The 26077-nt window shown below is 41.1% G+C and overlaps 5 protein-coding genes across 5 annotated transcripts; 2 read left to right on the top strand and 3 right to left on the bottom strand.

The window, feature by feature from the left end:
- The first annotated feature begins 216 nt into the window (after positions 1 to 216).
- Positions 217 to 3576, top strand: LOC120262104 (pentatricopeptide repeat-containing protein At4g02750-like). Its single transcript, XM_039270161.1, is given in 5 exon segments — positions 217 to 480; positions 482 to 568; positions 570 to 662; positions 664 to 852; positions 854 to 3576. Coding segments are annotated over 5 exon segments (2790 nt in total). The 5' UTR covers positions 217 to 285; the 3' UTR covers positions 3080 to 3576.
- Positions 3148 to 5740, top strand: LOC120262105 (eEF1A lysine and N-terminal methyltransferase-like). The gene is given in 5 exon segments (XM_039270162.1): positions 3148 to 3512; positions 3655 to 3989; positions 3991 to 4173; positions 4175 to 5265; positions 5328 to 5740. Coding segments are annotated over 4 exon segments (1470 nt in total). The 5' UTR covers positions 3148 to 3496; the 3' UTR covers positions 5111 to 5265; positions 5328 to 5740.
- Positions 5741 to 7785: 2045 nt separating this feature from the next.
- LOC120261498 (histone H3.v1-like) lies at positions 7786 to 9186 on the bottom strand. Its single transcript, XM_039269413.1, has 2 exons — positions 8399 to 9186; positions 7786 to 8146 (listed from the first exon to the last, which is right to left on the bottom strand). The coding sequence occupies exon 1, from the start codon at positions 9184 to 9186 to the stop codon at positions 8404 to 8406; it is 783 nt and encodes a 260-aa protein (XP_039125347.1). The 3' UTR covers positions 7786 to 8146; positions 8399 to 8403.
- Positions 9187 to 15748: 6562 nt separating this feature from the next.
- LOC120262437 (arogenate dehydratase 1-like) lies at positions 15749 to 17126 on the bottom strand. Its single transcript, XM_039270540.1, is given in 3 exon segments — positions 15749 to 16594; positions 16596 to 16643; positions 16645 to 17126. Coding segments are annotated over 3 exon segments (1290 nt in total). The 5' UTR covers positions 17059 to 17126; the 3' UTR covers positions 15749 to 15766.
- A 1395-nt stretch (positions 17127 to 18521) lies between these two features.
- LOC120261262 (protein TIC 100-like) lies at positions 18522 to 24629 on the bottom strand. Its single transcript, XM_039269075.1, is given in 13 exon segments — positions 18522 to 19012; positions 19355 to 20082; positions 20972 to 21098; positions 21185 to 21288; positions 21569 to 21635; positions 21721 to 21770; positions 21773 to 21782; positions 22019 to 22109; positions 22528 to 22701; positions 22804 to 22893; positions 23274 to 23345; positions 23917 to 23933; positions 23935 to 24629. Coding segments are annotated over 13 exon segments (2526 nt in total). The 5' UTR covers positions 24571 to 24629; the 3' UTR covers positions 18522 to 18652.
- Between the last annotated feature and the right edge of the window lie 1448 nt (positions 24630 to 26077).

The following is a 26077-nucleotide window of genomic DNA, read 5'->3' as shown; positions in this document are numbered from 1 at the left end:
GCTACAGGAATCCAAGGCACCACCATTTTCCCCTTGGATCTTTCTTCACTCCCTAGAGCTAGGGTTTAAACCGGAGACTGCGAGGAGAGCATTTGCCATTTAGGAATGGAAACGCCCGAATTTGAGGGCCTTGAGGGATGGCGGCAAAATTTAGAATGGAAGACACGTGGCAGAACATAAATGGGCATTCCGGGTTCATATCGGTATCATCCAAATTGCCTCGTGATTGAAATTTGAAGAAGGCCCGGCCCGCCCATCCATCTCCGGCCTCTTCTCTTGGGTGCTATGGTGGCACTGGCGCCATGGATGAGAAACCCAAGCTTCTCTTCCATGGTAGCTCGTCGTCTTCTCCGCTTTGTTTCTACTTCTTCTTCTCTTGCTATTTCGCGAGATCCAATTGTGGACATTCCTCATTACAACTCCAGGATACGAGAACTGACGCGGCTCGGCCATGCAATAGACGCCCGGAGACTGTTCGACAGAAATGCCCCACAGAGACATCATCTCCTGGAATTTCATGATCTTCGGTTATTTCCAGAACGGCATGATCGATGAGGCACGAGCTCTTTTTCGACTCGTTCGCGGGGAGGAATATCAGGACCTGGACCATTGTCGTCTCTGGGTACGCTAAATCTGGTCGAATTGAAGATGCCCGAGAAGTCTTTTGATGCAATGCCGGAGCGGAATTCCGTCTCTTGGAATGCGATGATCAGTGGATATGTGCAGCATGGTGATTTAGCGACGGCAAGGTGGCTGTTTGATAGAATGCCTGATAGGGATGTGGCCTCGTGGAATTCCATGATTACCGGATATTGCCACGCCCATCGGATGGGGAGGCCCGGGTGGCTCTTTGAAAAACATGCCAGCAAGGAATTTGGTCTCTTGGACTGTGATGATTTCTGGGTACGTTCAGATTAATGAGTATGATGAAGCGTGGAGGTTTTTCCTGCATATGCATCGTTGCATGATGAGCCTGGACCAGCCCAATTTCACTGCCGCTATCTCTGCTGTGGTGTGTTTGGGTAATATTGTACTGCTCGAGAATCTGCGGTCCTTAGCAATCAAGACTGGTTTTGAGGGGGACGTGGTCGTGGGCACTGCTATACTGAATGCTTACACAAGAGAGAGTGGAGGCCTGGAGTCTGCAGTGAGATTCTTTGAAGGTATGCGGGAGAGGAACGAGTATTCTTGGTCCACTATGATCACAGCGTTGTCACATGTTGGGCGGTTAGATGATGCTCTCTCGTTTTACCAGCGAGATCCGTGTAAGACTATTGTTTCTCAAACAGCATTACTGGCAGGGTTCGCTCAGAACAACCGGATTCATGAGGCCAGACACATGTTTGAACAAATGCCTGATCCTAATGTGGTGTCGTGGAACGCCATGATTGCAGGATATGCTCAAAATGGGATGCTTGATGAAGCGAAGAAATTGTTTCACAGGATGCCTATACGTAATGCAATTTCATGGGCTGCGATGATTGCCGCTTGTGCACAGAATGGGGAAAGTGAAGAAGCTTTGGACCTTTTATCAGAGCTTCATTGGCATGGAATAGTTCCTACTCTCTCCAGTTTCACCAGTGGTTTCTTTGCTTGCGCTAACATCAGAGCACTAGAGATGGGTAGGCAACTACACTCTCTGGCTATAAAGGCAGGATCACAGTTCAATGCCTATGTCAATAATGGCTTGATCACAATGTATGCCAAATGCAAGAATACGGAAGATGTCACTCGAGTTTTTAACTGGATGAGAACAAAAGATATTGTGTCTTGGAACTCTTTGATTGCTGGCCTATCTCATAACTACTTGTTGGATGATGCTCGCACTGTTTTTAACAAGATGCCCATCCACGATGTTGTCTCATGGACTGCAATCATTTCTGCATACTCGCAGGCTGGGCAAGGCAATGAGTCTCTTGAGCTATTTCTCAGAATGTTGAGAGAAGGGGCATTGCCAAACTCTTCAACCATGACTACCCTCCTTAGCACTTGCGGCCATGTGGGTTCAAGTAGGCTAGGTCAGCAGGCTCATGTTCTGACCATTAAATTGGGCTTTGATTTGGATCTTTTTGTGGGCAATGCCCTGATTTCAATGTATTTCAAGTGTGGCTGCAGAGACTCCTTTTTGGTTTTTGAAAAAATGCCTGAACGTGATATAATCTCATGGAACTCAATGCTTGCTGGCTGTGCCCAAAATGGCCTTGGAAGAGAAGGCATTCAGATCTTTGAGCAGATGAAAGCGGAAAGAATTTTACCAAACCAGATCTCTTTCACGGGGCTCTTATGTGCTTGTAGCCATGCTGGTTTGGTTGATGAAGGGTGGCATTATTTCAATTCAATGAGTAAGGATTACAGAGTCATGCCATTGGAAGGTCACTATGCCTGCATGGTGGACCTTCTTGGAAGAGCAGGCCACTTGGATGAAGCTAAAGAATTCATAGAAAACATGCCCATTGAACCAGATTCAGTGGTGTGGGCAGCACTTCTTGGTGCGTGCAGAATTCACCAGAATGTAGAACTTGGCAGAATGATTGCAAAAAAGCTGTTTCAAATGGAGCCACAGACTGCTGGAAATTATGTCTTGTTGTCAAACATATATGCATCTCGTGGCATGTGGAACGAAGTGGATGAGGTGAGAGAGTTGATGAGAGCTAGAGGTGTCACAAAATCACCAGGTTGCAGCTGGATTCAGATAAGGAACAAGTTGCATTCTTTTATCACTGGAGATAAGCACCATGAGCAGATTGTTGAGATACATGCACTCCTGAAGGAGCTGTATGTAAGACTGAAGTATGCAGGTTATGTGCCAGACACCCAATTTGTCCTGCATGATGTGGAAGAGGAGCAGAAAGAGAATGTGCTTCTCTATCACAGTGAGAAACTTGCCGTTGCCTATGGTCTATTGGTAACGTCTGATGGTACGCCACTACAGATAATGAAGAATCTCCGAATATGCGGAGATTGCCATAATTTCATGAGGTTTATGTCTAAAATAACCAAGAGAGAAATTGACATTAGGGATGGGAATAGATTCCATCATTTTAACGATGGAAACTGTTCTTGTGGGGATTACTGGTGATGCAGACAGAGGAAATGAGGGAAAATCAAAATACTTGTCATTCCCTGAGAATCATTACTCTTACAATCACTTAGCAAAGCTATAGTTTGATTAGGACATCTGTGGATGGCGCCTGCCCTTGAGAGGTTATACAGGAATTTGAAGGCACGAATGTGATTGTGGTTGGAGTCTGCTTTAGCTTCGTCTGTAGAAACATGGTGCACAATATTGAACACATACGTATGTGTTTGTTGTTCATTAATCGGCAGGGTTGCTTTAAACCTGGATGGAATCAAGGAATCATCCAAAGTTAATCTGACTCACTGGACTTAAAACGGTTTCCAAATCCCGGATGCTTATATAATCAGTTGGAAATTAATTAGAGAATCACAGAAGAGGAGAAGATTTGTTAATGTTGTTTTCTTTTCTGGGTCAGCAATGAATTTTGACAAGAGTAAGAACTTTGAAAGATGTAGTTTATATGTGTTTTTGTGTATAATAAAAGATGTAGTTTATAACTTTATATATGTAGAAGGGTTACCTCATCTTTATTACAATCCTCTTTCTAAGTTTTAAATACATTTATTTGAATGCAGGTGTTAGTCTATCTCTTATAGTGAAGCGATTAACCCAATTACAAGATCATATAGTGAAAGAGATTGACATGGCCGATAGCGGAAGCCTCGATCCCAGTTCGTTCAAACGCCTTTCGCCTTCTCGATTCATCTCCTTCTCTTTTCCAAACCCTAGCCAAGGTCCCTACTCTGATGTCCTTCGAATCGCTGTCCTCGATTCGCCTCTCCTGCCCTCGCTCCCGCCGCCCAAAGTCGCCGCTATGCTGGTCCCCATTGGCCGTGAGTCAGATTGGATCTTCTGCACTGCCGCCGGCCACCTCCAGCTCCCTCCTCACCTCCTCCTCCCAGGACCTGTTTCTATCTCGTTTAATTTTTCATTGGAAAAATTTCCAAATTTTTAGTTGTCCTCCAATGTCCTACACTCGACCTCAATCAGAACCTGACCTCTGCTCGCTCCAACATTTCCAAGAGGCGCTGTTTCCTCTCCTCCTCGCTCTCTGCCCCAAGGCCGCATTCAAGAATGGGGTCCCTGAGATCCCTTTTTCTTTCCTACGAGGACAACGTGGTCCGGAGCGTTCTGGTTGACAGAATCGAAGGTCCTGTATCTGGAGAGATGCTTGTGGAGGATGTGGAGATTGATGTGTCTCCGGTGCCAGAGCTTCGGAGACGATTGCGGTTCAAAATGATGCCAAATTTGGTACAAACTCAGGTGAGACTCATCCCTGATCCTTCAAAAGATGGTACCATCGGCCCTCAAAAGGGTTCTTTGGTGCAGCCCTATCTGGCGCCTATGGTGGCCGGTCTCTCACTGGTAGCTCCTTTCCTAGAAGAGAAAATCAAGTTAGGTTTGAGGCCACGGGCTCTTTGCCTTGGTGTTGGTGGAGGGACATTGCCTATGTTTTTGAAATCAAAATTAGACTTTGACATACTGGGAGTTGAGGCTGATCCGGTAGTTCTCAACATTGCAAGGCAGCATTTTGGTCTTGTTGAAGGTGAGTTCCTTCATGTTCACATCGGTGATGCAATTGGCTTTATAAAGAATGTTGCCCAGCAAGAAGATACTCTAAGACGAGGCTTGGAAAGGATGTCAGATCTAGTGGAAGGGTCTAGGATTGATTTTGATGTTATCATGGTGGATTTAGATGCTGGTGATGCTGTGAATGGTGCGAGCGCGCCACCTTCAGAGTTCGTCCAGAGGAGTGTTCTTTTAGCTGCAAAGATGGTTCTTCATGACCGTGGAATTATAGTCATTAATGTAATTCCTCAAAGCAAGGCGTTTTACAGTGAGTTGATTCATGATTTTCGTGAAGTTTTTGCTGAATTATATGAGATTGAGGTGGGAAATGGTGAGAATTATGTTCTTGTTGCCACTGTCACAAATGTTCAATTGAGTCGGAGTGGGAGTTGTGGCTCTTGGCTTCAAAAGCTGAAGCTTGTCATAGGCGAAAAACATATGAATTCTATCAATAAAATATGATTTGCCGCAAGCAATATATTGCCCAATGTTCCTCATGTCTTGTCTCTTTATCCTCATGAGTTTGTGAAACCAACAGAGAATTCAGCATAGGGCAACCAGTGTGATTGATGCATGCTTACTGCATGTTGATCAAGGGAGCTCACCAGCTGGTACAGGTTAGAATTCTTTTTGATAAAAAGTGGATAAACCACTGATTTATTTAGAAAGAAGAAAACAGGTTAGAATTCTTTTCCTCTACAATAACCACAACCAAATCTGAGAAGGTATTGTGGGAAGGCCTGAGAGATCTAATCTGCATGATGTGCATTGGAGTTACAAACATGACATCTAATGACTTTGTTAATTAGTTGTAAAAGCGGAAGAAACCCTGGGAAGTTATTGGTGCAATGCAATTGCTTGGAGATCTAGACTGCCGAATAAAATATCAGAACTAGCTGAGAGACTTTTTCTATATGTACTTTGGTTCTGAAATTTTCTACAGAGTCTTTTGGGCATGTGCTATGTTATGCAGTGCCATATTAACACTTATAATTAAGGTGACATGTCCTTTGCTTGTACTTCTGTGATCTTAAGCTGATATTAATATTTTATCCTACCAGGTTAGCTAGTTTTTACTCTTGAATATATTCAATCTGTTCTCTTCTTAAGTTTTTGGAAGGCCATGCATGGTGCTGTTACGATTCTGAAGTGTTTATCATATGTATAGTTTGTTTTCTGCTTACTTTCGTTCCTAACTTCCACTGAATCTGATGATTTAATTTGTCCACCCTCATTAGAAAATAACTCGTCTCTCAGTTACTCAGTAGAGAGAACCATTGTAAATCACTTTAGCCGAAGCTATATTTTCCATTCCAGACTCCAGTTCAGGTAAAGCTCTGACCGCGCAATAGCAAACAAAGAAATCACTACTCTTGGTATGTTATGTTTTGTTTTAAATGGTAAAAATTAAAACTATCTTAGATGGAAATGCATGGTTTTTCACATAATCTCGGAAGAGTGCACATTCACATTCGTGTTTCCAGCTTAGCAAGTAGCAACTAACAAACGAACACATGCAGCCATGAGGACATTCCGGGTATCGTGTCGGATGGGGGGACCCATTCCCGTTGAGCCGTTTGCTAGAAGGAAGGCGATACAGAAACTAACCCAAAAGTTTTGAGGCGTATCCACGCGGCAACTAGTCACTGGCTACTAGCGTTTTGAGGCGTATCCACGCGGCAACTAGTCACTGGCTACTAGCGTAAAGTAAAATAAAATAAAATAAAATAAAATAAAATAAAACTATTTCCCTTCAACAGCCACAACTTGTATGCCGTTGGCTTATTCATTTTATTGAAGATTTCAGATCATGACACTTGACTCATGCGATGAAATTAACTATCAAATATCAAACCTGTGATATTTAACAACGTCAGGTTTGTATTGGTTTGTCGATAAGGCTGCAAGACATACAATCGTGTAAAACAAACGAAAGAGACAAATGGGCCCCAAGTGAGGAAATGATAATAACTAAAGTGTTTTGCCTGATTGGGGGTGCGAACATTGTTTTTGTTGGCCATGGATCCCAAACTCCGCACTGAATATTGTCCTATAATAAAACAATACAGCAACAGCAACAGCAGCAGCAGCAGCTGCTGCTTGACGTGATGCACTCAAACCCTAGTGGAATGATGAAGCAAATAACCTTTATTCACAGCTGTGCTGCCGCAGATAAGGTTCACTGCTTGATCCTCATTATATGCATACTGGAGAAGTGCATATGAATTGACAACTGAGAGGAAAAGCCACCCTTGTTTTTCCTCTGAATTCTTCTCGTTGCCGCCTTACAATGGTCACTGGTCAGGTCAAACATGAATTTATCTGATTAATGGACTCTATTCATCTCATTTGTCTACACAGCTTAACAGTCAAGTCTTTAGTCATCCGTGATTTATTGAAAATCAGTAACTCACTGAAGTTGAAAGTGGAGAAGGAATTCGAGTATATATATATATATATATATATATGAGGCTCACAATTTACAACGCAATTCAACGACCTAGACTTCTGACCTTAATTAAAGAAGGAGATAATTTTAACTATTTAGCATGCTAATGCGGAATCAGGTTAATTATGTAACTATGCGCCCATTCTACTCTTTTGAGGAATCAATATAATAAATGACTATGCCTCTCATCATTGCCCATGATTGTACGTAAACAGTAGCCGTCTCTTTTACCGGTGACAATAACAAAATCATTTACCGGAGAGGTATATATCGTTCTCCCTTGAATTTGCAAGCAAAAGGGAGCAAATTAAACCTTAATTATATATGCACAGTACACCCATATGTAATGCGGAGCCACTTCAATATATTTAATTGGCTTCCCTGTGATGGATGGAATAATGATCGGTCTATTCTTTTTTTTTTCTGGTTTATTAATAAAATACACGCCATTCATTCCTCTTTTTATAACTTGCTGCCGGTGATGTTTTTGTATTAAAAATAGACACTGCGAGCGGGAGCAGGAACTTTATATATATATATATATATATATATTATATATTATATATATTGTGGTGCTAAACACTCTAAGTGGTACTTCATCGGTAGTAAATTGGACCAGGGAACCTGATTCAAGCCGACAGGAATCATTTGGACCAAATCAAGCTAGCTTCATTTGAAGTTTTGAACAATCCAACCCAAGCGGGCCCTTGACACAATGCGCCTATACCAAACCCATGCGATATCCTGGGACACCCGGATACCAAACCAACTCCAACAATGCCAACAGCGATGGATATATATATATATATATAGTTAATAAAAGCAAATAAAATAAAATATTGGCACCAGACTTTTAGCATTATTTTATACAAGATTAATTTCTAATCCGCCGGCACTTGTATCGTTTTCAATCACTTCTTCTTTTTATTTTGGGTTGGGGTCTTAACAAGCATTTTCAATTCCTTATCCAAAGCTTCTTCCAGGGAATCAGAATCAAACCGAAGCTATAAATATCACGGGCAATCGGAAATAAGAAGCATGCATCAATGCTGAAGATAAACAGAAAAAGAAAAAGAGAGTAAGTAAACAAACAGCATTCTAATCTCCTCCGGCCACTGCTAGCTACTGTCCGTTTCTACTCATTTATGTTTATATATATAATATATACACAAAAAAAAAATAAAAAAATAAAAAAAAAAATAAGAACAGTAATAATATAGATAGAGAAGGAAGGCGGTAACTTTAAGACAAGCCACGAAACGGATTAGAAGCTGACAAAGAGGGGAAGGAGGTAAGCTTACCGCCATCACCGTCTGGCCGCTTTTGAGCAGCGGGTGACGGTGGGTAACTTCCCCCACGGCTCAAGGACAGAGTCACGGTACCTCGACGGCAGCGCTTGGTTCCTCCCTCGTTTCGATCGCACCACTGGCCCACACTCCTCCTCCAAATCCAAGCCTCTCTTCTTCCTACTCTCCGCCGCCGCCGCCTCCTCAGCCCGAGTTTCGTCCTCTTTCTCTTCTTCTTCTTCTTCTTCTTCTTCTTCTTCTTCTTCGTCACTGAAAAAGCCGGATACCTGCCTGACTGCCTCCACGAGCACGTCCAGATACCCCTCACTTCTCCTCCTCTTTCCTCCTTCCTCCACCTGCATATTCGTGATTTCCGAGTACTCCCTCCCAACTTCTTCAGCTTTCTTCATCTTTGTTCTGCCTTCCGGATTGCATTCCCCTTGTGAACTCTTATCCGCAGTCAGACCTTCGCCGGAGATAGAGCCCACAACTGACGGAGGCTTCTTCTCAGAACTCGACATGACGCTGGACTCTGCCGGCGCATCGGACACGTCCACGATCCCGCTGCAACCGGTGGCACCTCCTCCGCCCCCCCATCCACAGATCCGATCTCGTCGTCCGGCCAAGGGGCCCAGCCTGAGATTGAGATCGATGTCGAGGCCTCTCTTGCAGTTGGACCGCTGCTCCTCGGGATCCGTGACAGCTATCGACTGAGACAGCTGGTGACCGACGGTGGTGATGATGGCGATGATCTTCATCATCGCCGTGTAGGTAGTGGAGCAGCGGACACGAGGCGGCACCATTAACAACAAGAGGCGAAAAAGGTTCTCGAATCTCGAGCTCTATATAACACTACCCTTCTTCTCCGGCTCTTGCCATGCTTGCAGCCGCCGCCGCCGCCGCCGCCGCCGCCGATTTTCCTGTTTTGGAATTCTAAATTCAATAAAATAAAAATAGAGACTAGAGAGATGATGATGGATTGAAGAAAGAAACGAGAGCAGGAGAGAGAGACGCCTATACAACCAAGCGGAATACCTGGGTCTGTTATGTTCTATATTTATTATTATTATATATATATATATATCTATATAGACAATTTCTTTTATTTATTTATTTATTATAATTTTTGCTAAATTTTTTTCTTCAAAAACGTGGCTGTTTGAAATTGGAAAGATTAGCCACGTAGACCATCATAAGTTGGAGCCTGGAGGTTGGAAGAGAATAGGGAATAGGGAATAGGGAATAAGGGTTGCTCTCGGTATCGATTAGTCAAGTGCTTAACGTCAGCTGCCGCTGAGTCGTGTGATCGAGGAGGAGTCTGGTCTGGTTCTGCCTGTGGTGGGGTTCACAAACATTGAATCACACACAGCCCACACAGGACACAGCAGCACAACTTGGCTTCGGATTTCGGGTACTCATTCGCTTTGCTTTCTTTGAAACTCCAGGACACACAGCTTAACATCATCATCATCATCAGACGATTCAGACCAGAATTTCTAATTAATTATTTCCTTTAGATGCGCATTATAGCCTTTCTCATGACCTCCCACCCAAGTTTATATATATATAAATATTAATATATGATAATCTTTTCCCTTATTATATTCTGAACCCAAATTAATGAACTTTTCAATCTGCCTTTATATATTAATTAAATTATACCGGGAATGAAGCAAAATATTTATGCATGTCAGCATGTGTTTGGTGCCATGAACAGTGAGGTAATGCCACACAACCGCATAGCATGAACTTCCTTCAAGATTGTCGGTACGAAACCAGCGAACCTTGATGTGACAATTGAACGTTGTACAGATAGATGGTAATGAAAGTTAATAAAACTGGGGACATTCAATGAAAATAATACGCTAACATACTATTAATTCCAGTATTTCAGTATAGCATACAGATTTTATATTATTTTAAAAAAAAAAAAACATTAGAGAAACAATATCTCACTGCCCTTTATATTCTTTCATGTGGATAATCAATTCAGAGAATCTCTGAACACCTGATCTTTAGATTATGCAATAACAAAATTGAAACTTTGTATGTCCCTGACAGGCTGTGGGCTGTAGGCAGTAGGACAAGCATTCGCGATTCAACTGCCCACTCCCACAAATAAGCCAGCAAGATGTCTTATTGAGCCCGTGAGAGAAGGATTCCATGGGATCCACAGCCCACTTGACCAGAGAGACCCACACCACAGAGATAGCTAGAGATAGAGCTAGAGCTAGATAAAGAACCAAACTTTTAGCATCCATGACCATGATCATGATCAGTAGTTGATAGATATGCCTTTGCGTACGTCTCCTGAAATCTAAAACCCTGCGCCTCCCTGTGTTAGCAACTCCGATCCCTGGGCTTGGCACTAGAAGAATTCATGGCTAAGACTAAGAGTAAGAGGTGCTATGAACTATTATTGAATAGAATTCATTAACCTGCATGCTAGCTTACACACTTAATTATAACATCAAGTGAGAGATTCTGCAAGCAATATTAAAATGGCCAAAATGTGAAGAAGTTTATATGTGTGAATCATGTCCGGCACATCTAATGATGCTAGTAGAACAATCATGTTCGCTCGCTATTCTCCTTTATCAGCTTATCAACATCATTAATTCATTCGGTAGTACCATTTAATTTTATTTAGTTTAAAGTCAACCAACTGCATTATTCTAGTGTGCCATACACATAGCACATACTACATGCTAAATACTAATCAGATCAATATATACTTGAATACTCTTCTTATATTATTGGCAAAAGAAGTACTTGAGAAGGTGACCATTTTTCGTCAGATAAAAAGGTGAAAGTGCACTTTGATTGACACCAATGTATGTCACTTTGCATAGTGGAGGAGGCTCATCCAGCTTTCTCATTGATGCAATTCACGGTGTTAGATGCTAGATTCCCTTTCAAAGTTAACTGTTTTTGGGAGTCCTTTAGGTCTTGTCTCCTCTTTTTAGGTCAGTTCTTGTCCTTGGTGATGTTTCTTTTTTCTTCGTTTTTAACGAGACGAGAGAGAGAGAGAGAGAGAGAGAGAGAGAGTGAGTGAGTGTGTGTGTGTGGTGTGGATGAGTTTGTCTTCATACCATGCAAAAGCGCACCAAAGTCAAGGTTCAACTAATTAATTAACATTAAAGTCTGCTTTTAGTACTGAGATTAAACAACCATCTTTTACTTAGCAAATATTATGTTGAGTTTCATTTAGAAATTATGAGGACCGGAAAATACAGGTGCGTAAGCCTAAATCTAAGTCAACGATCAGCTAAATTAAACGAACAGAAGAAGTGCTACAATTAATGTCTGAATAATTAATGTCTTTTTTCGTTATATAATATGGTGGTTTTTTCCTTTTTCACTTTCCCATGGATGAATTGAAGCCCACACAGACCATTCCATGGTGACAACTAATTAAAGCAAGCAGGAAAATACTCCATATATATATAATGGACTAGTATAACATGGTCAATATATATATATGATATATCAGAGAAGCGTCCACAATATATATATATATATATATATATTGTTTAATTCATAGCGCAGTTAGCTAGCGCATTCCTTTCCTGATGTCATTCATGGCTCTTGGTGCTGCGTATAGATGTAGTCAAGATGAGCCTCAGACATCATCCTTCTCTTCATGCAGTCCCTGTCACCATCATCACATCTGTCTGGAGTCCCCATCGTCTGGAAAAACGAAAAAAATAAAAAAATAAAAAAATAATTATTATTATAATAAAAAGAATTTATTGAAGTAAAAATCGCAAAAATTCCGATGATCAAGCTGCTGAACTTGATCAAGAAGATGATCAAGAAAGAAAAATCCCTCACATCTGAAAACATCCCCGCTTGTAATTTCTAGATAATGATCCAGCAGTGATGGAAATTCATCATCAATCTTCACTTCGTCTTTCACTGGGCCTGCAAGCAAAAGATATATATATATAGAAAGACAAGGCCTGAAGCATTAAAATGAGAACACATGCAGGGAATTAATAATTGGAGTCAAATGTAAGATCATAAGGCAAACAGGGGCTTGCTATATATGCAAGTATGCAACTGAAACTCAGTAGCACCTTTTGGTGTCCGAGAGGCCTCAGCATTGTGGTTGGTAAGAAAGATGGCCAGTGCGAGGAGGAAGATGAGGAGGACGAGAAGACGTACCACAGATGGCTGCTTCTTCATCATGGTAACTAGTGACTGATCAATCGATCGATGGATGGTGTGAGACAAGGCAGTGGAGAGAGGATCAGATGAGATGATGGATACTGATCGATCAGGGGGGCAACTGAGCAAGAAGGAGGCTTATATATATATATATATATATATATAAATGCGTGCGCACTATTCCCGTGACCGTGAGAGAGGGGATAATGCATAATATGATATGGTCACTGGCGAGAAACCCGAAGCTGGGCAGTTAACAAAGTAGACACCCTTGCTTTGCTTTGGCGGGTGGGGCCAGCTCTCCACTCACCCCCAGCCCAGTAGTAAGTACTAAGTACTCTTCCTAGTTACTATTCCCTCGCATATACCATACTTACTTTGCAATGGGTTACTTTTTGAACAATTTGGGATGCTTTGTTTAACCATGGGACTGACATCAATATCTATATATTAACATGTCCTGGTCATTAATTTTGCTGCATTGTTTTTTTTTTTTTAATTATATATTTTTATATGTTTTTATAATTTTTGTACCATTCGTTTTGTTTGTGCACTATATATATATATATCAATATAATATTCCATGATAACAATCTGACACATGGGAAAAAAATTATTATTATTAATTAAAATAATAATATGATTTCATTTGACATTTCACCTTGTTGTCTTTTAAAAATATTTTAATGATATGGCATCACATGTCGTGCGAACATAATATGGATGATAATAAATACAGAATTACCATAGTATTTAAAAGATAATTATTGTTTGATTATGAATCTAACAAAAAATATTAAGAATGCGTGCGCTCGAGGCTGAGGTAGTGCTTGAAGCTGCACCTGTGAGCCATGTATATATGTTTACATGCAGTAGTGCCAAGATGAGAATAGTCTCAATAGACGAACATACATTACCACGTTTTGTTCCAGTTCCGGACAAATCAAATGTGAACAAGGGAGTAGTACTATTCAACGGTCTCGTTCCTAAAGAATCATGTGGTAATTGCTATATTATTATATGTTGATTGACTCATTGATGGGGTTAATTAACTGATTAGACGGGATGATCAAGGAAAGAGCGATGCATGTGAGCTTTAGAACTTGACAGCTATTGGGTTGCCTTCCTGACCCCCCAGCTTTCTTTTAGCTTTTAAAGACCCATCTTACTTTTAGCTTTAAAACGCAACTAGGACCACCCCAGCTTGTGTTTATGCTTTTCACATCACAAACATGCTATTATTACATGCATTTGTAGTTAGATGCTGCTCGGCCCTCCCTCTTTTTCAGTAGTTTATAAGATATCAAACTCGGGACAAGAGATGTCAGCCTTTGACGTGTAGTATACCACATTATTAGGTATAAAAATCTTTGCATGTCTTTTTAATTTGTGGTTCTACCTAAAAATAATAAATCAGGAATGCCCATATCTATCAATTTAAGGTTTTAAAATAACAACATTAAAACAAAGAATATTACTCCTCTAATCATATTTACATATCTGTTTTTCTAAAGCTTTTCTTGTTTTTTATATGTCCATTTAGATCATTTGTAAAATATTAAATAATTGTTTTTTAAAATTTATTATTATTTTTAAAAAAAATTTAACACTTTTCTTCAATATCTCAACAGAGGAAATAAAATGTATAATTAAAATAGGAAAATAAAATAATAATGCACTTTTAAATAATGATTAGTTTAAAAAGTTAATATAATTAGTTTTTATAAAATTAAAATTACTAACTAATTTTAATTAATTTTTTTAATGGATATGAATTAATTAAAATAAACATATAAATAGGTCCACAATGAGTAAATGGGATCAAGAGAGATAAGCAAATGGTGTAGTTTTAGGAGATCAATTCAAAATATAGATATATTCTATGATTGTGAAAATTATTGGTATGATTTTGTCATAGTTCTCTACTATTACTCGAGGGTTTTAAAGAGAGCTGGAAGATTCTGTTTTGATCATTCAGTGAAGCTTGAAGTTTTTAGGTTCTCGTGTGGAGGAGTCTAGGAGGGCTCCATTCACTAAGGAGGCTAAAAATCAGAGCACAGACTAGTTTGGATGAGACTTTGAGGAGACCTCCCTTTGGTTATTTATCCTTATGGTAGTGTATTTCTCTTTTGTTTCCCCCACCCTTGGTTAGAGGGGGCTTGTTATTCTCTGTGGGATTTATCACATTTTCACAATATATATGTGTGTGCGGTTTTGTCTTGTGTCACGCGGCACACTATAGACGTTACACGGTTACATAAGACTAGGCCCAAGTCCTCTTGCGGTTGTGTACCAATGAACTGTGATCAGCTTACTATTTATTTCTTTGGCAGAAGATGTTACTATTTTATTTTATTTTATTTTATTTTAAAGAAAACAGCCCAACAGTTACTCGTGTGAATTGATCAGCGGAGTTATTTGCGGAGAGCGACCTCTCGAATCGCAAGATTTATGGCTAAATAATAAATACCAGTGCCTAAAGAGCTTTTAAGGAGTTCTCCATGCTATGACACAGGTCACAGCACCATTGGATCTAACTGTCCACGCATATTTTAACCACAAGCTGATCATCGCTCAAATTTCCAGCTTATTACAATAACTGTGTTGGGCTGGCATGTTGATCATGACAATGACATTGCTCTAGCAAACTTTGGTGGTGAGAACCTCAACTTTTTCTTTACTATAGAGGCTTAGACTGCCTAAATTGACTCGAAGAGATTGTTCCGGAAAACATTTTTGTTTTTAAGCTTTCTGTGTATGTGCTCTTTTGTTTCCAAAAAAAAAATCTCCAGTTTATTACTTACAGCATAAGAACAAATAATGTTCAACTTTAATCGGTCAATCAAAAGAGAGAGAGAAAGAGTGCTTAATTATATAACCCACCCCAGCACCCCTCCCGTACGTTTCCTATACAAACTGAGCTGTAAGTAGTTTACAAATTAAGTAGGCGCCGGCCAAAGATATGGAGAGAATTCGCGCTTCATTTATCTAGTTAAGTTGACATGCACTGGCTGATGATATGATAATCAGTGCAAATATATAATATATGCAGATATAATAATCACAGAAAAACAAGCCCTTGCAATCAATTAAGTAGTATTAATGTCTCGAGTATTAATTGATTGATTGAAGGCATCCAACGAATTCAAACAAGAGGAAGAGGAAGAGGAAGAGGAAGAAACTAAAAGAAAAAATAATAATAATAATATAAATTCACGTCGATGATGAAGAAGAAGATGAAGATGATGATGATGATGATGATGATGATGATGAAGCCATCCAAGGGGTCATATCCATGGGGTAACTTCCCAGAACCCGGAGGAAGGAGGTGTACTCCTGTATCTCCGCCAGGGCGTTCTGTGCGCGGACCTCCGCCATTGACGCCTCGAAGTCCACATAGAACATGTACTCAAAGTGCTTGGCGGTGCCCACGTTGGCATCGTCCACAAGTCGGATGGGCCTGTGCCGGTGCGGCCTGCTCTCGATCTTTGTCAGGCTTATGTTCCTGAAGGCGAACGCCGAGAGGACCTTGAACAGTACCGAGGTGCCCTCACGGTCGTGAGCAAATACGATGCTCGTCTTGAACGGTCGGTCCGTGCGCGGAATGATCGGCTCCCGAGCCAGCATCACGAACCGCGTCACGTTCCCGGAGTCATCCTGGATCCCGTCCGCCAGGATCTGCATCCCATACAGCTCCGCCGCACGGGCCGAAGCGATTGCCGCCGTATCCCGCAGCCCGTTCGTCGCCACATACTCAGCGGCGCCGGCTGTGTCATCGAAGGCCTCGCGGGCGACGTTGAGACCGAGGCTGGTGAGGGTGAGTTCGCACTGAGCCAAGGCCTGAGGATGGCTGATGACGCGGGTTAGGTACTCCTTCCGAACGCCTGGGAGGGCAAGAAGACAGTGGTGGACGGGCAGCTGAACCTCGCCGACGATGTGAAGGCGGTGGCGCAGGAGGAGGTCGTAATTGCGGTGGATGCTCCCGCCCAGAGAATTCTCCACGGGGAGCACAGCCCGATCTGCGATCCAGAGCTCGACGGCTTTGGAAAGCGACCTCGAATTGGTCGCAAGGAATGGCCTCGCAGTTAGGGGTATGCCTTCCCCGCAGCCGCCTCGCTGTACGCGCCGGGGACTCCCTGGTAGGCAACGCGAAGCTGGTTGCCGTGCATCGGGGCTGGGGAAAGATCCGTGATGGTGAGCGGCTTCGGGAGGTTGGCAATCGGGACAAGATCGAGGGTTTTGTGGCCATTGACAGCGGTGAGATGGTTGGTGGTCTCATCAGCAGATCCGGAAGAGTTATCAGCGTTGTCTGATTGCTGAGAGGCGACAGCCTTGCTGGAGAGGATTGCGCAGGTGCTAAGCCAATCGGCGCGGCTGACCCCGAGGGCGCCAGGGAAAAGCGGGCCGCCTATGTCAGGCCGATGGATGGAGCGGATGGCGGTGGGGCGGCGGATGAGGAGGGCGGTGGGCTTGGTGGCAAGCAGGGTGTGATTCGGAAGCGCCATGTGGAACCACCGTATGGTATGCTATGGTATCGTATCGTATCCCTTTGTACGCACCTCTTGTTTCTTCTTGTTCTGTGGGAAGACCAGAACCTGCCTGTGAATGCTTTTGAGTATGGGTGAAGACTATAAGTTGTGTAGCAGCAGCAGCAGAAGGAGGAGGAGGAGGGGTTCAATCTAATCGATCATAAGCTGCACCGCACGCTCTCTTTTTCACCACACTTGGCGTTGCCGTGCTGGCTTTGAGATGAGAGAAGACGGCAAGCTGTGGTTGTTGGTTGATTATAAGCGATTTATATGATATATAATATTATAGAGAGTTGAATAAGAGTGGGAGGGGTTTGGTGAGAGACACAGAGACAGAGAGAGGAGGGTGGAAGAAAAACCTCCGCGAAGGTGCGTTTGGTTCGGTCAATCACTCACCTACCACGCTCTTCCTACTCTCTCACCTTTCAATTCATTGTATTTTACCTCTTAATTGTTTACTATTATGTTATTAAACAAATAATAATTGTATTACTTTTAGTGATAAATTGTGTACTTTTTTTTTTTAATTATGCGAATCAAGGGGAGCCCCAGAGCAGATTTGTTAGATGGGTTTCTCTTTCAATGGACCAATAAAGTCATTTATTGACCATTAAGTTTTTGTTTAAATTATTTTTTTCCTCTTATTATTATTATTATTATTATTTTATTTTTTTTGAAGAACTAACTACCAACCCTTCGCTAATACAGTGATCAGCCAAATTAAAATTTGAATACAAAGTCACCTGCCCTACCCGTTTCTTTTCGTAAATAAATATCAAACCAGTCGCAGGTATCTGTCATCCATCTCTAAGCTATGCAAACATTATTCTCGTTTATACGGCAGTCAATGAAAAACCAAACAAAGTGCTTGAGAAACATGTGCGTAATTCACATTTATCATGATTATTTTTTTTTTAGGGTAGTTGCGAGAATAACCGTCCATTCTTGACAACTCAACTCTACTCCTCGGAGCCACATATGTAAGTCATTTGATACTTTTGTGATGGGCCTGTAAAAGTTGTGATAACCATGCCATTGGAAAGAGCAAAGTCAATGTTTATTTTTGTGAACAAGGATGACCAGAAGTTTTCATGTACTTCACATGTTTCACTTCCATAAACTAACTGTGAACGTGAATCAGATGAAATTCATATATCCTACGACTCCCGAAGGATGCATCATCCGTTCAAAGCAAGAGGATGGATGAGCCATTTCGATGTCATCCTCTTGCATTTATTTGTCAGCAAAATAGAAAAAGCAAGAAATAAAGCCTGATTCGGATTCCTTTAAACAGAGCATAAATATGATCGCACCAAATTAATGAGATATCATCCAGCTCCCGCTGAATGATATCTCACTTTGTAAGGAAGATTGCTAGGCTAATAACTTCAAGGAGCCGTGGCCACATCATTATTTCAAATAAAAGGTGACACCAAAAGGAATCTGACTTGAGATTTTAAATTTCTTTCACATAAGCAGCAAAAATAAATCCCGCAGTGGTCATGATCTCATTGTTTTCAGAGTTTTGCCAACAATGAAAGGCAAAATAATAAACAGTTATCACCAGACACTAGAGATTATCAGTGATGGGGACATGAAAGGATAAAATGCTGTGACTAAGAGAGGCTTCAATTTTTGTTTCTTCTTTTATTTGGATCATTTTTCCAGCATTGTAACTATGGCCTGCAGACAGAATCCTAGCAAGGGATTTCAACTGCCAATGTCCGTTGTTCATCTTGCGAGGGCTCCGCTTATCAATGGCCGCCCTCAGATTTATCTGCTGGTTAAAACGAGTGTGGAAGGCCACAGAATCCAGCCCCTGCTGATATTCTGTGAATCTTCTGCAGTCCATTTTGGGAGGGAACTCAGCACTTGGGTGTTGTCTTCCATTCTTCCATGAAAGAAATGACTCTTGTATCTTGTAAGGTACCTACAAGGAACCAGAAATGAGGGGACAAAAAAATAATAAATTGAACCTTAAATTATTAAAAAAAAAAAAAACCCTCTGAAGTGAGTCTAGTATTTCATGAGCTCAAAATCAAGTAAAAGCTGCTGATGCCCATATTTTAAAACCACACTTGAAACTAATGGAGTTATAGGAACGGCTGTCTGACATTTAGAAAGAGTCAGTGCCAATTTGGCCATGAAGTATTTTAATAAATGCATAAACACTTGAAAAACCTTCCAGAGAACGCCAAATGTTTTCAACAGATCCAACGCACAAAATTAGGGCAAGACAGCAGTAACAGATTACGAAAATCAAAGTACTCACCATTGATGCCAGGCTCCAAGAAGCCAATGACATGGACAATGAAGAAAATGGAGACCTTCCTGATTTTTTTTCTTCAGAGCCATCCAAAATGTCGCCATCAGCTCCTTCGCCAACTGTGCCAAAACTTGTTGGTGCACCTTCATCATCTTCATCATCATCTCCATCCTCCCCGTCATCTGGTCGGGCTTCATCCTGGCCAGTTGAAGCAGGCATTTCATCAGTATCATTTTCCACTGCTGCTCGCTTTTCTTCTTCCTTCTGCTTTTCTTTGAGAATGATTTCCATATCTTCCATTGCCTCCTCCAGGTCCAACTCAGCATCAATGAATTCAAGTTCTTTCTCATAAAGTTTTAGATTCGCCTCACTAGTTTTCTTCTTCTCCTCAATCCACTTCTGAATTCTATTGAGCAGTGGCTTAAATGCATTGTCAATAGCAGCTATAACGCCTGATGGTTTGACTTCCTTCTCCGTACCTGGTGTGGCTCGCCCATAAAACTCATCAAAGCCAAGAGGCAAAAATTCTATCTTTTCAGGATCCATATCCTCCCCATCTTCTACACGGGGTTGCCAGAACAAACGCACCCCATGCTCTTCATCCTCCACATAATTTATCAGACGCCCAGTGCGAGTATGAAGAATGAGAGGGTCCTCAGTGTATATGAGTTTTGAAGGATCCTTTGGGTCAGGCTCAGGCTCCTTGTTGATGAGCACAAATTCAGGTGTATCATCTACAGAGAGATTAGCCTTGCATCAATAGTGCCAACTGATTGATAAGGATGATCATGTGTGACTTGTAGATACAGAGAAATTGATGAACCCAAACTGGTCTGCCTAAATGAAATGAATTCTAATCAACGTTGGAGATTAGGATAAAATTAAAGACCAAGGGAAAACAGACGAGTTTACAATAAAGCAGTTTCCATTGATGTATCTACACACTTCTCTATGATGATCCTAGGGGGCTTTATGACAAAGGTCCTTGTTCACGGGTAGACACATCACTTTCCGAAGTTCTAACAACTTCTGAACCAAACTACTGAATATATGAGTTTTCTCTCATCTCAAGCAAACAGATATCTGATAGGAGGCAAAATTTTTTTGTTAATCAGATTTTTGTGCTTTGGGTTGTAGGCCTACGAAAATTTTCGGAACAGAACCTCAAATACATAATTATGACTTTGCCTTACAGACAAATAAATCAGGTTTACTCACAAGTCATAACTCATGCTTGATGCTGCAGAGTAGGGCAATTCAAAATGAGGTAAAATGCTCAATAAAGTGTCTTAGATGGCTTTTTCAGGAACACCAGATTAATTGTTCTTCAGAGAAAACAGGCATTCATGCATGCTTAGCCCAAAATGATTGTGCACAAATTTAAACCATATATCATTAGGTTGCATCCCACTCATGAATGGTACATATGCAAAATTGGCTGCTCATAGTTTCTAGAAATACTCACAGCAAACCATAAACAACTTTCAATAGGGTAAACAAAACAGACAGACAAAATAGAGAATTATAGCAGGTCAACAATGAAAACCTAGCATACGATTAGGAAATGGTAAAATCACCACAACTTTTAAGTAGGCAAGCATTAAATAAAGCTAGAAAGTGCACCTCTGGACCACCAATACTCAAGCTCTGCAGGCATAGGCAGCCGAAGTGGTGCTTTATAGAAAGAGTTCAACCACATCTCTCTTTCTTGATCAACCTCTTGCACATAAACTTTCCAGTAATCAGGAACCTGAACCAAACAAATCACATTTTATTAGTGAACAGAAGAAAAGGACTACTACCATTACTGAATTAGCATAAAAAAGATCAGCTTACCTCATAAAATTGGTTAATAAATCCAGGAGCCATCCACACATCCTCTTCGTCATAAAAGTAAGGATGTTGCGGGTCTCCATATGGACCTCGCTCCTCCCTTATCACTATCAAAAGGAAACAAGTAGAAGAAACAAGTAGGTTAGTTCCCAAATAAAAAGAAACAATTAGAATACCTACCGAAGGATATAGTGGCTCTTTAGGCATAAATAGGAATCACACACATAAGTAGAATACTTTTTATTATAACACTAATATGGGGTCTTTATTTCAAGGAACAGTTCAGATTCACTGTTTGTCAAGTAAAAGAGCAAACTGACTTAAACTTGCAATGGTACCTCAAGAAATTAAAAAAAGTAATAAATGAGAGATCGCATAGTAAATTACTTCCATCAGGTTTGTTAACGAACATCCGTGCCTTTGCAGCTGCTACTTCAGCAATTCCTGCATGCAGCTGAAAAATAGTGGATACATTAGTGACAGAAATTAAACAAAAAGGGCATACAAATCTATCAGTGTGCAAATTTTTGACTAGATACCGCTGACACATTTTTCATCACAGCCGTGGAATCTTGCACATGGTTCCCAAGTAGAATCTTCCCTATATGATGGATGGGAATTGTCAACTGCATTTGTTATGAACTAGAATCGGAAATCTAGTGATATTATTCAAAGCCCCTCGTCAAACTCAAGACAACAAAAGAAGGTCTGAATAGTTAAATATTAACCATGCGATAGAATGAGACATCTGCAGAATTTATGTTAAGAGACATTAAAATTTTACAAGCTTACTCATTCCATGGTGGACAAACTAACTGGATAATAGCATGTACATACATATATAATACGCTCATTGACTTCATATACACCACAACCATGCATTCGCCCATGCTTCCACTGTCCAGCATATCTATATCGACCTTTTTCCCTACCACAGACAAGAATGATGAGTCACTGCAAACTTGAAAGCTCCTGATGTTGTATTTGAAGGAAAAATGTAATACATCAATCTCAGTAAGCAGACAGAAACACCAATCAAGTGCCGATTAGAAGAATTAGCAAGCCAAAATAAAGGTTAAGTCAATGCAAAATGATCAAGCCAATCCACAGATAAAATGGCTCAATAGTCCGAATGAATTAGATGATTATCCAATAATAATAAACTGAAAATATACCAGTTGATGTGCATTGCATAATTATCTACCAAGCCAAGACAATATGGTAGATTATCAAGGCAAAATAGACATCGCATAGCTGTCGTTAGACTAAGAGTTTCATGAAAATATAGAATAAGAAATACCTGATAAGCAACTCATAAAAATTTTAGCAACATTATGAGAACTTACGGTTTACTTCCAAACTGCTTGATCCATTCATCGCTTTCATAATAAGGTATTTCTGTAACATGACCAACTAGGCGTACTGTGTCCTCAATGTCCTTCTCCAGCCATTTCCTATCTCCAGGGCTCATGAAATCCCTAGTTATTATCCTTCCTTCAGCTCGCATCTTAGCTTCCAGCCTGGTAAGTGAGGTAGAGAAGTTCAGAAAAAACACTAGCAGATGTGAAAGCTTTTTCATATCAACATTGAGTTGGTAGTTAAGAAAACGTTGATAGACATACTTTGAACCTGGAATAGGCTGTGCTTCAGGAATGTCAACTTCGACAACCCCATGACCTTCCATTTGGTTTTGAAGCCATTCCCCTTCATACCTATACCCAAGGAGAATAGATAGCAAATATGTTGGATGCAACTCATTCTAAGATTCAATTGCAGGAACAAAAAAGAATGGCCAGCAGCACATCAACAGATTCAACTAATTTTCATACTTCATTAGAAATACAAACACAATGGCTAGTCCATCTTCTATTTTTATTCTTTTAATATGTGTTAACACAAAGAATGTTAGGAGATTTTAAAGTGCAGTAGAACTACTACCACAATTTAGAAGAATGATAGGACAGTTGGGATATCTTGTCTATGTTATTGGAAAAATGTAAAATGGAGACGGATCAATATTACCTGTTCATATATAAAAGCATAAATCTAGACAACACAAAAGCGGGGCAACAAGGAAAAGAGAGGAACTAACCTGACAAGTCCCTGTTCAGCAACAAGAACACCTTTTCCATGAGCCAAATCATCCCAGATAGTTCCTTCATACCTTGTGCAAGAAATAATGAAAAATAGCATCAGTTGCCCACCAATACAGCAGGGAAAAAAAAGAGCCTAGAAAAACCTTAAACATAAACAAGCTTCTGAGCAAATATAGCATGAATTGTAGCATCCACTCACAGCCAGCCTGTATCTTGCATTTCACACCAAAACAATGCAGTGAAATATATCCTAATAAGTTAATAATTAATCTACAACAGCATTGCCAATATTCAAGCCTCTGCAAACCATCCACTCAATAGTGAACTCTTTAAATCATACTTGATCTACTCAGTAAAACCAAAGCCGAGGATTTCCACATAACTACACATACACATCCACTGGCTCCCATAAATTTCTCTAAAGAATTCTGGTATCCATTCTACATTTCCCTTTTTGGTTTACATTTAAAAAAAAAAATGTGAAGAATCACAGTTGAGCAATGATGAATGATAATCAGTTGTTTTGAGACCAGCATGACAGAATTCCTCAAATCATAACAGTCCTGTGCTAGGCCAGAATGAGCCATGCTGTTTTCGAATAGCGACCAGGAAAAAGAAAAGGGCGAGGGATGTACTCACGTGCTGCCATCGGGGAAAAATGTAGCTGACCCACCGGAGAAACTCCTCGATGCGATCAAGCTCTTCGATGACCGACTTGGGGTTGGAGATGTCGTGGTGATTGTCGGGGATGGCTGGGTAGTACTTGCGGTAGGGAAGATAGAATGGAGCGATGGGAGGATCACGCCCTTCCTTGATCTCCTCCCTGACGACCTCCCAGTCCTCCTCGTCAGCCCAGAAGGGGTCCCAGCCGGGCTTTGTCACGCCGAGAGGGGCATCTGCCCAGAGTTCTCTGAGGTCCTCCTCGCGCCACTGCTCAGGGTCCTTTGGGAAGTCAAAGAGGTCCTCGTGGTAGTTGTAGTCGCGCTCCTGCTGCTCCAGCCGCTTCTTCATGTACGAGCTGTCGAGGACCTTGGTGAAACGCTGGATATTCGACTCCGGGTTGTTGTCGTCCTTCTCCTCATCGTCGGTGTCATCGTAGTAAGCGGTGCCATCCTCATCGGAGGACTCGGAGTCTGACTCCGATTCCGACGATGAAGAGGATGATGACGACGGAAGCTCATCCTCCTCAGCATCCTCATTCACTTCTTCTCCACCCTTTTGTTGTTCCTCTTCTTCCTGCTGTGGTTGCTGTTGTTCCCCTGGCTGAGGCTGGTTGGCGTCGTCGGCCGCCATTATCCCGGAAATGGCAGGAGCGATAGAAGATAAGGTGCCACTGTCGCAGCGTGAGGTTTTTCTTGGGCCCGATAAATGATTTATAATTATAAATGGAGGAGGACTCCACCCATCTCGATCCCGCCCAGTCACACACACACAAACTCACAATCCAATCAATAATCGGACAACCCAATATGTTTGTATGCTCGGCAGCCCAACCGCCCACTAGTTATGGGCCACATGAGTTGCCAAGTGAACCAGCCCACAAGAAGGATGGGCTGTATGGGCCCATCCTCGATGCCAACATTCTGGTTTGTCTCTAGTCAACCCAACCCCTCTCCATTCAATTTCAATCCATTTGCTCATGAATGAATGCTACCAAGTCTACTAGTCAGTCTAGTCTTTATGTTTTTTCCTTGATAGGCTGACTGTACATCTTTTTTATTGCGTTGCAGTTGCACTGTCCAAAGAAATCCACCGGCTGCGGTTAGTCTGACTCCCATGTCCCTACCCTGCAGGGGGCTTTTTCTCTACAGCAAGAGATGCGTTCAATGCACGCAAAAGGCTACCAACCATTCTTCAATTTTGACAAACACATGTAATAATCATAAAGGAGAGAGAACTAATAGCCTATTTAACAGCCAAAGCTATTTGGTTCAAGTGTGTTTAATTTCACTAATATGAATCTATCATGTAATGTATATGGAATGATGAAAGTTCATATTTTTATTAGAGAAATTAACTTATAAATAATATTATGCCCTTCACGTGAGCCCGTGAGGTGAGAATGCGTTTGAAATAACAACTCACACAGACATGCTCTTTGACGGACACATTTCATACAATAGCTCACACACAATAAAGATATTAAAAAGTTCCTTAATAAATACAATAATATCTACTCTTCCATGTACACGAGTTCACAATAGCTGAATCCCTAGCTTGCAATAGTTGAAGAGACTTGGCTTTGTTCTCGTGGACGGTGAAATAGATTCTCATATTGTTGCTAAAGGATTAGTAAGGAAGGATCTCCCACTCGGATCTATGTTGGTGTTAATCCTTGGACACTCTATGGAATTATTACCTTTGGTTAATGATGTTAAAGTTAGCTTTGCTAGGAGTATAGCTAATCTAGCTGCCTATATTTTGGCAAAAGAGGTGAATGTGAGTTCCAACCCGCTCGAGTGAGTTTCAACCTATCCCGATTTTATTGATTTTTTAATAAAGTGATAAATCATAATAATTTTATTAAAAAGATCGAAGAGCCTCTCTCGATTTTCTATTTCATGTTGTTCACGTTGACATGGAGCAATGCAAGATTCTCTTAATTTTTTTTTTTAAAAAAAATGTTCACTTATTTGAGGCTGTTTGTTAGGCATCCAAAGCATGTTTGTGTGGGCCAGGTTAGCTGATGTCAGAAGCTACGCAGGAAGAAGAGAAATTAGAATAATAATAATAATAATAAAAATAAAGAAACGGTGTCGCGGTTCAAGATGCGCACGGTGTGACAACAAGTGAGCAAACT

The sequence above is a fragment of the Dioscorea cayenensis genome, chromosome 5 (assembly GCF_009730915.1).
Source record: "Dioscorea cayenensis subsp. rotundata cultivar TDr96_F1 chromosome 5, TDr96_F1_v2_PseudoChromosome.rev07_lg8_w22 25.fasta, whole genome shotgun sequence".
Taxonomy (NCBI): domain Eukaryota; kingdom Viridiplantae; phylum Streptophyta; class Magnoliopsida; order Dioscoreales; family Dioscoreaceae; genus Dioscorea; species Dioscorea cayenensis.
Note: the sequence above shows the minus strand (reverse complement) of the source record. Positions and strands in the feature narration are given on the sequence as shown.

Coding starts and splice junctions, on each gene's coding strand:
- LOC120261498 (XM_039269413.1), bottom strand. CDS start 9,186: ATGGTGCCGCCTCGTGTCCGCTGCTCCACTACCTACACGGCGATGATG.